The 14,459-nt window shown below is 34.5% G+C and overlaps 1 protein-coding gene across 4 annotated transcripts in view; it reads left to right on the top strand.

Annotated features, from left to right (window-relative positions):
• farp2 (FERM, RhoGEF and pleckstrin domain protein 2) overlaps positions 1-14,459 on the top strand; it is a 73,326-nt gene that overhangs the window by 48,224 nt on the left and 10,643 nt on the right. For 3 of the 4 annotated variants that reach the window (XM_051111656.1, XM_051111653.1, XM_051111654.1), the window contains exons 14-22: positions 3,701-3,882; positions 5,138-5,227; positions 5,425-5,558; positions 5,908-5,989; positions 6,106-6,343; positions 6,435-6,565; positions 8,866-8,934; positions 9,016-9,105; positions 11,472-11,554. In XM_051111656.1, coding sequence (XP_050967613.1) covers positions 3,701-3,882; positions 5,138-5,227; positions 5,425-5,558; positions 5,908-5,989; positions 6,106-6,343; positions 6,435-6,565; positions 8,866-8,934; positions 9,016-9,105; positions 11,472-11,554 — 1,099 coding nt within the window. The remainder of the gene's footprint in view (positions 1-3,700; positions 3,883-5,137; positions 5,228-5,424; positions 5,559-5,907; positions 5,990-6,105; positions 6,344-6,434; positions 6,566-8,865; positions 8,935-9,015; positions 9,106-11,471; positions 11,555-14,459) is intronic. The other variant, XM_051111655.1, reaches the window with a different exon arrangement.

Genomic DNA, 14,459 nt, shown 5'->3' on the forward strand with positions numbered 1-14,459 from the left:
ATTACTCCAGTTACACACTCCTTCAGAAATCATTCTAATATTCTGATTTGCTGCTCAAAAAAACATTTATTATTATTTTGTATGTTGAAAGCAGCAGAGTTGATTTTTTTTTTTTTTTTTTTTTATTTAGGTTTCTTTGATTAATATGATAAAGTTCAGAAGAACAACATTTATCTGAAATAGAAATCTTTTGTAACATTATAAATGTCTTTATTATCACTTTTGATCAATTAAAAAAAAAAAACATTTTCAAATATATTCAAATAGAAAGCAGCTATTCTGAACAATAAAAATATTTCAAAATATTACAGCTTTTCCTGTATTTTGGATCAAATAAGTGCAGGCTTAGTGAGCATAAGAGACTTAAAAAGCATTCAAAAATCTTACTGTTCAAAAACTTTTGACTGGTAGTGTATATACAAAAAAAGAGGTATTCCTAGTTCTTTGGGGGATCTGATGACAACAGGACCTGACCAGATTTGCCTTTCTTTACCTGCCTTGTGCTTTACATTTTGCTTCCTCAGTATACTTTATTTGGAAATTTAATTCTGAAATTAAGAGCTATATAAATACAAGGTCCTTAATGTACTAATGTGAAAATAGAGTGTACTTATGTGTGTGTGCGTTTCATATTTTTCCCTTGAAATAAAAAAATCACTTTTGGGTATCTGGGACTTCAGGCTTTTTTGTACCCTTTTTAAAATGATTTAAGTGACTTTTAAAAACAGAAACTACACTAGCCCCGCTAATAACCTGTGTCCTAACCTACTGGAACTATAATATGGTGTTCATTAAAACCTAATACAGTTTTCTTAAACTGCAGGAATGTTTTTCTTATAAGGATTTGACCTTAATGGGTTTTTCAGGATTGTGGTTTGCAGTGTTATTTTGATTAGTTCTATATTTAAGGAGCTGTTCTCAATGGCATGGATCAGTGCCAGTGTCAACAACATCTTGAGCCACCTATTTATCATCGTTTTTTTTGAGAGTTTGTGGTTGAACATGGAGCTAAAATACTAAAGGGAAAAACAAGATGATGGGCAGAAAAGTAGGAGAAATGTTAAAACTAGTGGGAGCCAATGTGTCTAGAATCATTTTGAATCTGTCTACCTATGTGTTAAATGTTATAAATAACGGAATAATCACTGAATCAAGGATAAGTTCACTTATGTGTAGAGTCCCTTGGTCTCTTGATCAGTTTTAGCTTGTAAAAATCTGTGAATACTGTACTAGACATCAGAAAATAAGCTGAATTTGATTTCATTTGCCCTCTGTTGATTTCTTTTTGGTTCATCAATATTCAATGTAGGATTTCTGTATAAATGTACTGAAATAGTCTTTATCAGTGTTATTATAATATTGTTTATATATTATAAAAAGTATTTATTAATATTTTAAATTCCCTTTTACTTTTATATTGTCAGTCGTAGTAAGTTTTACAAATTTCTAATTTTATTTGTAAGTTTTGTTTAATTTTGTTTTTCTTGTTATTTATTTGTTTTATTTTTATTTTTTATGTTTTAGTAATTTTAGTACTTAAACATATTTCAGTCTGGCAAATTTTGGTATATTTTTGCAATTTTTGTTTTTAATTTTAGCTTATTTTAATTGCTGAAAATGTGTAACGTTTTTAAAGGAGAACTCCACTTCCATAACAACAATTTACAAATAATTTACAAATACTCACCCCCTTGTCATCCAAGATGTTCATGTCTTTCTTTCTTCAGTTGTAAAGAAATTGTTTTTTGAGGCAAACATGTCAGCATTTTTCTCCATATTATGGACTTCTATGGTGCCCCGATTTTGACCTTCCAAAAATGTAGTTTAAATGCAGCTCAAACGATCCCAAATGCAGTTGTAAACAATCCCAGCCAAGAAAGAAGGGTCTTATGTAGCGAAACAATCAGTTATTTTCATAAAAGTAATAGTATTTATATACTTTTTAATGCCAAACGCTCGTCTTGTCTTACTCTGCCTGGACTGTTTTTGTTCCGGTTCATGACAGTTAGGGTATGTCGAAAAACTCCCATCTCATGTTCTCCCTCAACTTCGTAATCGTCCTATATCGCTGTTTTATCTTTTTTGTTAAGGGTGTTTGATCTTCTTTGCATGTTCACGTTGCAAAGACTGGGTTTGTACTTCTGCAGTGATGCAGGATGATTTTGAAATGATTTTTGAAGTTGAGGGAGAAAATACAATTAGAGTTTTTCGACATACCCTAACTGTCTTGAGGCAGAATACACAGAGTTCATGGAGAGAAAGGCAAGACGAGCGTTTGAGATTAAAAAGTATTTAAATTTTTTTTTCTAATGAAAATAACCGATCGTTACGCTAGATAAGACCCTTTTTCCTCGGCTGGGATCGTTTACAACCGCATTTGGGATCGTTTGAGGCCGCATTTAAACTGCATTTTGGAAGTTCAAACTCGGGGCACCATAACAGTCCATTATATGGAGAAAAATGCTGAAATGTTTTCCTCAAAAAACATAATTTCTTTACGACTGAAGAAAGAAAGACATGAACATCTTGGATGACAAGGGGGTGAGTAAATTATATGTGAATCTTTGTTTTGAAAGTGGACTTATACTTTACTAAATTTAGTTTTAGTCACTGGTCTTCATTATCTATGCTTAACATAAGTAGCTTCAATTCACAGCTTTAAAAATAAAGTGAAACAAATCCTGTTCTTTATCAAAAAAGTTTCTATTAAACAGTTTTGATACATATTTCTCATCTATAGTTTAAACTCTAATGAGCTACCATTAGGATTCAATATGAAATTTGAAACTAAACACAATCTAGCACGAGTCTGTTGTTATAGAGTTTTAGATACGCTTCTTCTGCTACATTCCACAGCCTCGTTCTAGTGTGGAGCGCTGCCTGTGTGTTTGTTCAGGCTGGCTGCCAAACCCCGGCTCCAGACCCCTTCTCTCCCTCCCCTCTTCTCCTATGTCATCCCCGCTGGGACACTCCAGTTAAACTGTAAACCACTGCCGGCTCACCAGCCCAGCAGTATCGCTGATAATCCTCTGCAGGAATTATTTCCGGGTCGTAAAGCCACCTTTTTCTATCTGGAGTTCCTTGTTTATGCCCAGCCTCTGCATTCTTGAGGATGAAACCATTTCCCCCTTTTTGTATTTATCCCTTTTTATATATACAGTAGGCGTGGTGCTCTTTCGTTTGTTTTCAGGCTTCTTATCTCAGTTTTTTAATAAAGTAGTATGTAAAGGAAGTGGGTGTGTTTTTTCCGTCATTGCTATTTTATTGCTCTGCAAACAACAGCTCATATATGTGAATGGCCGTGCCTCCAGGTGTATCATATCTTGCACTATACTGCCTTGTCAGAATTGCTGTGGCAGATTTGTTTTTTTGCCAAGTTATGTTATTAGCACTTTAAAACATCATACATGCATGAAGGATGTTTTGAGTGGTTTTTAGTGCATTTGCAATTATTTACTATTTAAAGATTTTGTTTTTTATGTTATTTTAATTACAGTATTTTTTATTTTATTTTATTAGCTAAGCTCCTAAACGTTTACTTTAAAAAAAAAAAAAAAATTTTACTTTTAAAAGTTTTAATAAAAATAAATTATTGAATTAACTCCTAAAAGTTAATACAATTTTAATAAAAATCCAAAGTATTTATTATTATTGTCTTAACAATATTAACTCATGTTCTCTCTCTTTTTTCATCTTGTAGACTCTGCCACTGACAGCCCACAGCTTTCTCCCTTCAACACCAAGGGTCCTCTGTGTCTGTCGCCCTCCTTCCAGATGTCCACTCTTAGTCTTCCCGGCCAGGCACCTTCGCCCCTGCAGAGCCCCATCTTGAATGAGGTGGGCACTGCCAGACTAGACGAAGACGAAGAGGGCAGGAGGAAGGTACACTGATCGCATGCCAACCTGCCCGGGCCTGAATACGAGTTGAAAAAGTTTACTTTTGAAGCCCAGGTCAGGCTTGGGATTTGGATTTCCAATCAAATCCTTGGATTTGATTAATAACTTTGAAAAAAAAAAAAAAAAAAAAAAAAAAAAACGAGAGAGGCTTGCATGGTCTTTGATGGGGCTTGCTAAATATGACCCTCTGATTTTTAGGATTGATTAAGAAGCTTTTTAAACTTTTTGCTAACCTTGGTATGCACAGCTAACCTAAAATAATCCCCTGACCCCCATTCAACTTTTATAGATTTATTAGACATTGGCACTTTAAATATGTGATAGTATCTTGAAATATTACTTGAAATATTTCAAAGTTAACTGAAGTTAGGTTACAATGTGTTCTAGGTTCTACCTTATATTCTAGGTTCTATTTTGAACTTGTAAGTTTAATGTTAAAATTTTAGGTTTCGTGTTTGAGGTTAATTTTTACATTAGTCTCTAATTTCGACTTTAATTACTAGGCTCTAAGTTCTGCATTATAAGTTCAAGGTTCTAGATTAACCTACTAACTAGTGTTGTCAATTCGATTAATCACAATTAATCAGATCCAAAATAAGTTTGTTTGCATAGTATATGTGTGTGTAGTGTGTATATTTATTTGTGTGTGTATATATATATATATATATAAGTATGTATGTATATGTATATATGTATATATATAAAAACATTTCAAGGTCTAAGTAAGTACTAGTTTCAAAGTTCTTGGTTCTAGATTCTAAGCTTTTGAGTTCTTAAAGGAGAAGTCCACTTTCAGAACAGCAATTCACAAATAATTAACTCACCCCCTGGTCATCCAAAATGTTCATGTCTTTGTCTTCAGTCGTAAAGAAATTATGGTTTTTGAGGAAAGCATTTCAGGATTTTTCTCCATATAATGGACTTTAGTTGTGCCCCTGATTTTTAACTTCCAAAATGTAGTTTAAATGCAGCTTCAAAGGGCTCTAAATGATTCCAGCCGAGGAAGAAGGGTCTTATCTAGTGAAACAATCTGTCATTTTTTTTTTCGGAAAATAAAAATGTCTATACTTTTTAAGCACAAAAGTTTTGGAGGAGGAGGCGGTGAGCAACAATATTTTGAACTTGGACTGCAGTACCCATTTCAACCACTAGCTGTCAGTGAACTTGCCACAAAATACAGTGTTTAGACGGTGTAATACAACTTATCTAAGAGTGGTTTTAAGTATGCTTTTATTTTCAGAGATATCCCACCGACAAAGCCTACTTCATTGCTAAAGAGATTCTGACAACAGAGCGGACGTACCTGAAGGATCTGGAGGTCATCACAGTGGTGAGCAGAGCTGTCTGTGCTCGTGACTCATGAGTATAACAAGTTTAGTGTGCAAGGCTTGTCTGTACAATGTATCCTGTATGTTGTGTCAGTTAGCTGTGTGTATGGTTCTTTTGATGTGTTTAATTTGTGTCTGTTAGATGATCTTTTGTCTTTGAACTGTGTCTAATCACATTGACATTTGCGTGTGTCCTCAGTGGTTTCGCAGTGCAGTGATTAAAGAAAACGCAATGCCTGAGGGCCTCATGACCCTCTTGTTCTCCAACATCGACCCCATCTATGAGTTCCACAGAGGCTTTCTCAAAGAGATTGACCAAAGGCTGGCTCTCTGGTACTGTTTTTTTTGTTTTTTTTTTTAATCAGAATGCAACTTGTTGGCTTATATGACAATATAAAAAAAAAGACATATAGCGTGACAACTCACATGCACTTTATGCAAGTAGTCTGTTATTACTGTTATAAAAATCTCATTGATTTACATTACAAGCTATCAAACTTTAATCTTATTTTTGGTAATTTAATTATCCGCAACTGCACTAAATGGCATATTTTTGCTTTGTTTTGGGTTTTGTGTTCTTCCTATGTCATGTATGAACCATTAAAGCATAACGTATTAAACAAATACTCAAAAAAATAAACTTAGGAATGCTATTTTGTCTCCGCTATTCACATGTTAACAGGGAGGGGCGCTCTAACGCTCATGTAAAAGGAGATTACCAACGAATTGGCGATGTTATGCTACGCAACATGTGTGCTCTAAAGGTGAAGATATACAGTTGTTCTGTTCTACAAACAAAAACAACTTTCATTTTAATTTGATTTTTGGTATTTAGATTCTCCACAATTTATGTGACGGGTTGTTGCCTTCATGTTCTCAGGAGTTCACAGGCTATCTGCAGAAGCATGATGAGGTGTTAACAGAGCTTGAGAAAGCCACGAAGCGTGTGAAGAAGTTAGAGACCGTGTATAAGGAGTTTGAGCTACAGAAGGTGTGCTACCTGCCCCTCAACACCTTCCTGCTGAAGCCCATCCAGAGACTTATGCATTACAAACTCATCCTGGAGCGTCTGTGTAAGCATTACGCCCCCCAGCACAGAGACTACGATGACTGCAAAGGTGAGCCTGCTACCAGCTAAATCTTATAATAACAAACACTTTTCTTTAAGATCTGAGGATGATAATGAACTCAGACATTCAATTTTTGCAGAGGCTTTGAAAGAGGTTGCAGAGATCGCCACTCAGCTGCAGAGCAGTCTGATTCGACTGGAGAACTTTCAGAAGCTGACAGAACTTCAGAGAGATCTGATTGGCATTGAGAACCTTACAGCTCCAGGAAGAGTGAGTTGTTACTTTGTACAAGAAGTTTTGTTATGGTTAGTCCAAGTTGTGGATGAACTAACACTGCAGTGCTAAATTTAGTTTTTTTATTAGCAGAGATCTATAATTCCATGTATACGCCGCAGCTAAATTCGATTGTCAGTTCACCTTTTACTCCTTAATCGCGGTTAGTACACACATAATTCATTAAACACGTGAGTGACAACCGCATTCGACAACTGCATTAACTCCCAAAGAATACAGGTTGTGACAACCAAATTTATAGAAAATCTATGCTGTGTATACGGAACCGAACTGAACAACTAGTTGTTAATGACATATTTAAACGGGCATCAGAGATGTCTTCATCTGTATGTGAGAGGCAAGAAAATATCAGTGAAAGAAGTCTTAACCTTAGCACATTCAAGTAAAGTGTCAGTGTTGCCAGATCTTCATAAAAAAAAAACAAAAAAAACCAAGTAAAAGCACAAAAAAAAAAGCTAAACAGGGTTCCCACGGGTCCTTGAAATCCTTGAAAGTTTGTGAATCTGAAAAAAAAATTCAAGACACTGGAAAGTTTTAGAAGAAAAAAAAACATATATACAGGTCCTTGAAAGTGCTTGAATTTTATTGTACAAGGAAAAATCCATATTCCCTCCAGTCCGTTATTTCGCCAACAATTTGTGGTGTGACGATACATTATCTTTTCCCCTGACATGTCCTCCCTTTGGACCTAAAAAATGCGTTTGGCCGGGATCTAAATTGCTCAAAATGTCCGGGATTCGGCTTTTGGTTTCTACAGTCGCCATTCATTGTGTGCGTTTTTGTATTAAACCCCTACGTGAAACTGTTTTCTTGATCCCACTCCCACTGAATTTCAGGCCATTATCGTCTGCTCACGCAGTCATTCTAATATTGAATATCATTTCGCGCATCAGGGAGCTGCTATTGTATGCTGAATATTTAAATCTCTCGAATGAGTGGCTATTCACTTTCACTTTCAATTTCGCGATCACACGTACTCTGTATAAAGGGAGCACATCTTACAAGACCAGATATGAGCACTTTATCTGCTGAGCAGCATATTCTCCAGCATGATTTATCAGTAATTTCTCCTTACTCTTGTCTTGACCCATGATTAGTTAATCTGATTCTTGCAGCTTGTGTTGAATGTAGGGTTGCCAAATACTTATTTTTTGCTCAGAATTGGGCTAATTTTAAACTGTTATGAAGGGTTGATTTTCTCCCGTGGGTTAAATGTTTGAAATATTACATAAATTACATTTGACTGAAATTCTTATATTGAAACTGTGATAAAACTCTGCAAGATGTTAAGTTTTGTGATGGCAACTCGTAGGAAGCCTTTTAGCTGTGTTTATGATCAATCTGCACAAAGGTGACTAAAATATACATTTTAGGTATGGAAATGAAATATTTTGAGTTTTGATATGGGATATGGTCATTACGATATTTTGTGGGCTTTTTACTTATAATAATTAAGATTACAAAGAATGGCTTGCTAGGTATCCAAAGGATCATCAGGTGCAGGTGCATAGCTGAATATTCTTAAGTTTTATGCAAAACAAAAATACGACAAATAGAATATCAGATCTCTGTCATATGGCCAGAAATAAATGCAAAAAAAGCTTTTTTTGCATAGATGTGTTTGACACCTGAAAACAATAACAGTGTATCTTACAAGGTAAAACAATGTAACCTTGCTCTCACTTGAAATGTGTCCCCACATTAAGTCCTTGAATTTGAGGATATTGGACCTGGAAAGTCCTTGAATTTGAAGTTAACCAAGGTGTGGGAACCCTGTGTGACTTTATTGAACAATTTCTGTTGCTGATGAACTGTCCCTTTAAGATCAGAATAGAAAAAAACATTGAGAAAATTATTTAAAAGAGGGTTATAATACCCAAAACAACAGCACTTTTCTTCACTGGAAAAGCTATTTTGCCTCGATAGAAGTGCTCATTGTCTTGGCAGTCACTGCTTTGTCTTATTTCTTGTCCTAAAGACTTGTGGTACACCACTGGTAGAATGATAGTAATGTAGTGGTTAGAGCTTGGAAGCAACACTATAAACGTCATTGATTCAGTCTTACATGTGGTCGTCTTACAAAATGAAGAGCTTCAGAGAAACAAGGAAATTGGAATTGCAGTTTGCTGTTTTACAGTTAATCAAAGTAATTAAGTTTAGTCTAGACAATAATGTCAAAGTACGATTAATTGTCCGCAGCATTGTGAATGACAGTTGATTTATTTATTTATTTTTTTTTTTTTTTTTTTTTTTTTCTTCTTCTGTTCATCCTCCAGGAATTTATCAGGGAAGGTTGTCTCTACAAGCTCACCAAGAAGGGTCTGCAGCAGAGGATGTTTTTTCTCGTAAGACTGAACTTTTAATATATTTTGGCAGTTTTGATTTTAACTTCTGTCTGTGCTGACCAAAACCTTTTTCTATCTAAGTTTTCAGACATGCTGCTCTACACAAGCAAAGGGGTGACTGCAACCAATCAGTTTAAAGTTCATGGACAACTTCCCCTGCATGGGATGATTGTGAGTATTTCCAGGAGTTATTTTTGGAATGGAAACTAACAAACTGCATATTATATAGTGATACACATTTCAAACATTTTGTGTCATGTGCTGTATAGTCAATTCAGCAAATTATTTTCAGATGGTGACCATTTTTTAAAATATATACAGTCATGGCCAAAATTATCGGCACCCTTGCGTTTCTGCCCTTCTCTCAGAAAATTGTTGCATTTGCAAATGTTGTGGTACTCACATGTTTATTTTTTTGTTTGCATTGGAACAACAGAAAAAAACAGGGAAGAAAAGTCAAGTCTGATACAAATCCACACAGAACCCAAAAAATGCACTGGACAAAATTATTGGCACCCTTAACTTAATTTTTGGTTGCACCCACTTTGGAAAAAATAACTGAAATCACTCGCTTCCTATAACCATGAATGAGCTTCTTACACCTCTCTACTGGAATTTTGGACCACTCTTCTTTTGCAAACTGCTCCAGGTCATTCAGATTTGAAGGATGCCTTCTCCCAACCACTGTTTTGAGATCTATCCACAGGTGTTCTATGGGATTCAGATCTGGAATCATTGCTGGCCATTTCTGAACTCTCCAGTGCTTTGTTTGTAACCATTTCTGAGTGCTTTTTGAAGTTTGTCCTGCTGGAAGACCCATGACCTCTGGTGGAGACGCAGCTTTCTGACACTGGCCAATACGTTGCGCCCCAAAATTCTTTGGTAATCATCAGATTTCATGATACCGTTCACACCGTCAAGGCATCCAGTGCCAGAAACCTCTTGAGGATATTGCGCACAGTGGACACAGGAACATTACAATCTCTGGAGATGGATTTGTAGCCTTGAGACTGTCCATGTTTTTCCACAATTTTTTCTCTCAAATCCACAGACAACTCTTTACATTTTCTTTCTGCAAATGTGATTACTACATTGCCCACACCTGTTACTTGCCACAGGTGTGTCTAAATACAAATTACAGGAGCATCACATGCCTGAAAAGCAATTATTTCTTACAGTTTTGACAAGGTGCAAATAATTTTGTCAAGTCCATTTTTGAGTTCTGTGTGAAATTTTTGAAGTTTGACTTTTCTTCTCAGTTTTTAGTTGTTGCTGCAGTGCAAGCAAAAACAATAAGCACGTGAATATCAAAACATTTGCAATTGGAACAATTTTCTGAGAGAAGTGTTGCATTTTGTGCTGATATTTTTGGCCATGATTGTGTGTGTGTATAATTTTTCCAGTTTTTTTTAAGCATTCAACAGATTTATTTAGAAGTTGTTCACGATATAATTTGTTTTATGACCCTAATTGCATGACTGATCTAAATTTAAACCGTTTTTTCCCTCTTTTTACCCTGCAAAAGTAGTACACACACTTCATCTTAGTTTTACTATTTTGAATCTTTAGCTGTTCCATCAATGTCTCAACTCTTACGTCATCCAGCTTGCCTGAAAAGGCCTTTTAATAAATTACTTTGTCCAAACAGTCTACACAAGTGCTATGCTGAGAGGATTTGCCCAGAGAAGAGGGAGAGGAGGGATTTCTCAGTAACATTCTGTTTTTAAGTGAAGTTAGAATTAATGTGGCTTGCTGGGATCCTCTCAGATGAAGGTACACAGGAAAGTAGTGATATATGGTGTTTACACTGGCATTCTTCTTTAAATGTCTGCACTGTCTCACAGCTTTGTTTTCATAAAGCAGTGGTCTTTCAGGCCTTATTTGTAGTATCTGCCGTTAACTAAAATTTGAATGTGCACACTGTCCTTGCCCACAATTCGTACGAGATGCATGTTCAAAGTTAGACTTACAAGAGCTGTTAAGGGCTGGCGTGCAGAGGAGGAGAGGAGTACTCTGGTTTATTTTCAACCTAATATCATCTCTGTTAACACAGACACATAGTGGTGAAAAATATTCTGTTTTAAATTGTCATTAGTGTATTCACTGTGTGTGTGATCAAATAAATGCAGCCTTGGTAAGCATAAGAGACTTCTTTAAAAAACCTTTAAAAATCTTCCTAAACCCCAAACTTTTGAACAGTAGTATATATTATATATTATTACCAAATGAGAAATGCGTTTACAGTACATACTGTTACAATGGACTTGTCTGTGCTTCGCTCCTGCCTGCAGCTCATTGTGCTGGACGCTCCGGTGAGTATGAGGAAAATCCTAAAATCCTCCATTCCCAAATAACACCTCAAAAGTCTGCCCACAAATTTGCATTTCCCTCTAGGCTCCTGGTATCTCTCCCCAGTATCAGTGAGGATTGCTAGTAGTCAGGATGTTAACAAGTAGATTATAGAATGCTAGTCATATAGAGCCATACAAAGTTTAACTGGCAGGCCTCTCTCTGGACTGTGTTTAAATGTTTTGCAGGTGGAGGAGAGTGAGAATGAGTGGTCTGTTCCTCACTGTTTTACCATATATTCTGCTCAGAGGACCATTGTGGTTGCAGCTAGGTGAGTGCATATGAAAGAAAGTGCTTTCACAATGTTTAAGTAGAAGTGGGAATTATGATGTTGAATTTCAGGTTTGATTTTGTTGAAAAAAGTGGGTTTTGAATCCTTAATTATTCTATTAACAATTTAATTCCAATTATTTTTATAGTAATTTTGAGAAATAAATAACAATTTTGTAAATGTACTATGCTTAGCAGTAACGAGAAATAAGAAATAATCAGATGAGGTTCAAACACTAATAACAAATATTGTAAAATTACTTTATACACTTTTATTGTATATTATGCCATTATTTATATATACTTTTATTCAGCAGCGATGCATTAAATAGACCAACATCACAGCAAAGGCATTTACAAAAAATTTTATTTGAAATAAGTCTGTTTTTTTTCACACTTTCCACAAAAATGTTAAGCAGCACAACTGATAATAAAAAAAAAATGTTACTTCGTCATCAAATCAGAATATTATAATAATTTCTGAAGGATCATGAAGACTGAAGTAATGGCTGCTGAAAATTCCGCTTTGCCGTTACAAGAATAAATTACTTAATCTAATTGCATATATAAAAACAATTTTTTTTTTTAATGGAAATATTTTGCAATATTACTATTTTCACTGTATTTTTCATCAAATAAATATAACAGGTGAACATGAGAGACTACTACTACTATACTTTTTTTTATATATATATCATGCAGTTCTGAGAAATAAAGCCACAATTCTGACTTTTCATTTCTCAGAATTGTGTTTATAATATGCAATTGTAAGTTAAGTCAGAATTTAGAGATATTACCAATTCTGAGAACATATCAGTCTTTTTCCCCTCAGAACTGGACTTCAGAACTCGCAATTGCAAGTTATATCTTAGTTTTAAGAAAAAAAAAGTCACAATCGCAAGATGTAAACTCACAATTGCGAGAAAAAAAACTGAACTGAGAGATACAGACTCGCATTTGTGAGAGGAAAAAAAGTCAGAATTGCAAGATTTTATCTTACAATTCTGACTTTACTTTTTGCAGTTGAATTTATATCCTACTATTCTGACTTTATAACTTACAATTGTGAGTTTATATCATGCAGTTCTAATTAAAAAAAAAAGTCTGAATTGCGAGTTTATGTCTCTCAGTTCTAAGGAAAAAAGTCAAAATTGTGAGAAAATTCACAATCGCAAGATGTAAACACAATCCGAAAAAAATCTGAATTGAGAGATACAAACTCACATTTATGAGGAAAAAAGTCAGAACTGTGAGATAAGTCACGTTTGCAAGAAAAGTCTGAATTTTCATCTCACAATTCTGACTTTATTTTTCTCAATTGTGGGTTTATATCCTGCTATTCTGAATTTATAACTTACAATTGTGTTTATATAGCACAATTCTGAGAAAATAAAGTGTGAGTTTGTATTAAGCAATTCTGAGAAAAAAGACTTGCAAGATGTAAACTTGCAAATTTGCAACAAAAATGTAACACAGTTATGACTTTATTTCTCGCAATTGCAAGATTATCCTGCTATTCTGACTTTATAACTTACAATTGTGAGTTTATATCACGCAATTCTGATATTGAAAAAAAAAAGTCTGAATTGCGAGTTTATATCTAACAGTTCTAAGGAAAAAGTCAGAATTGTGAGGTAAAAAGTCACAATCGCAAGATGTAAACTCACAATTGCGAGAAAAAACCTGAATTGAGAGATACAGACTCGCATTTGTAAGGGGGGGAAAAAGTCAGAATTGCAAGATTTTATCTTACAATTCTGACTACTTCTCGCAACTTAATTTATATCCTGCTATTCTGACTTTATAACTTACAGTTATGAGTTTATATCATGCACTTCTGATTTAAAAAAAAGTCTGACTTGCGAGTTTATATCTCACAGTTCTAAGGAAAAAAGTCAGAATTGTGAGGAAAAAATCACATTTGCAAGATGTGAAAACCAATTGCGAGGAAAAAAATCTGAATTGAGAGATACAAACTCGCATTTGTGAGAGAAAAAGTCAGAATTGCAAGTTTTTATCTCACAGTTATACTTTATCACACTTCACTTCTCTAGTTAATTTTATATCCTGCTATTCTGACTTTATAACTTACAATTGTGAGTTTATATCATGCAATTCTGAGAACATATCAAGCTTTTTCCCCTCAGAACTGGCCTTTATAACTTTATAACTATAAGGGAAAAAAAGGCAGAATTGTGAAAAAAAAAAAAAAATCACAATTGCAAGATGTGAAAACAATTGCAAGGAAAAAAAAAATCTGAATTGAGAGATACAAACTTGTATTTGTGAGGAAATATATTTATATTCTGTTATATGCATATAGTTTATATCCTGCTATTCTGACTTTATAACTTACAGTTGTGTTTATACAGCACAATTCTGAGAAAATAAAGTCTGAATTGTGAGTTTGTATTAAGCAATTCTGAGAAAAAAGTCAGAACTGCAAGATGTAACCTGCAAACTTGCAACAAAAATGTAAACACAATTATGACTTTATTTCTCACAATTGCAAGATTATATCCTGCTATTCTGACTTTATAACTTATAATTGTGAGTTTATATCTTGCAATTCTGACAAAAAAAGTCAGAATCGCAAGATGTAAACTCGCAATTGTGAGAAAAAAGTCAGAATTGTGAGATGAAGAACTTGCAATTACCTGTTTATTTTTTATTCAGTGGCGGTAACCGTCTTCCAAAGACTTATTTTAGAAGTTTAAGAAATAAACAACAATTTTCATTTAAAAAAAAACTTACTGACATCAAGCTTTTGAATTAACAGTAGTATTGTATTATTCTGTATTACACAATTCTGTCATCATTTACTCACCCTGAAGTTGTTCCAAACCTGTATAATTTTTGTTCTTCTGCTGAACACAAGATATTTTTAGGAATGTGTGTAACCAAAC

Source organism: Labeo rohita, chromosome 6, assembly GCF_022985175.1.
Source record: "Labeo rohita strain BAU-BD-2019 chromosome 6, IGBB_LRoh.1.0, whole genome shotgun sequence".
Lineage (NCBI taxonomy): Eukaryota > Metazoa > Chordata > Actinopteri > Cypriniformes > Cyprinidae > Labeo > Labeo rohita.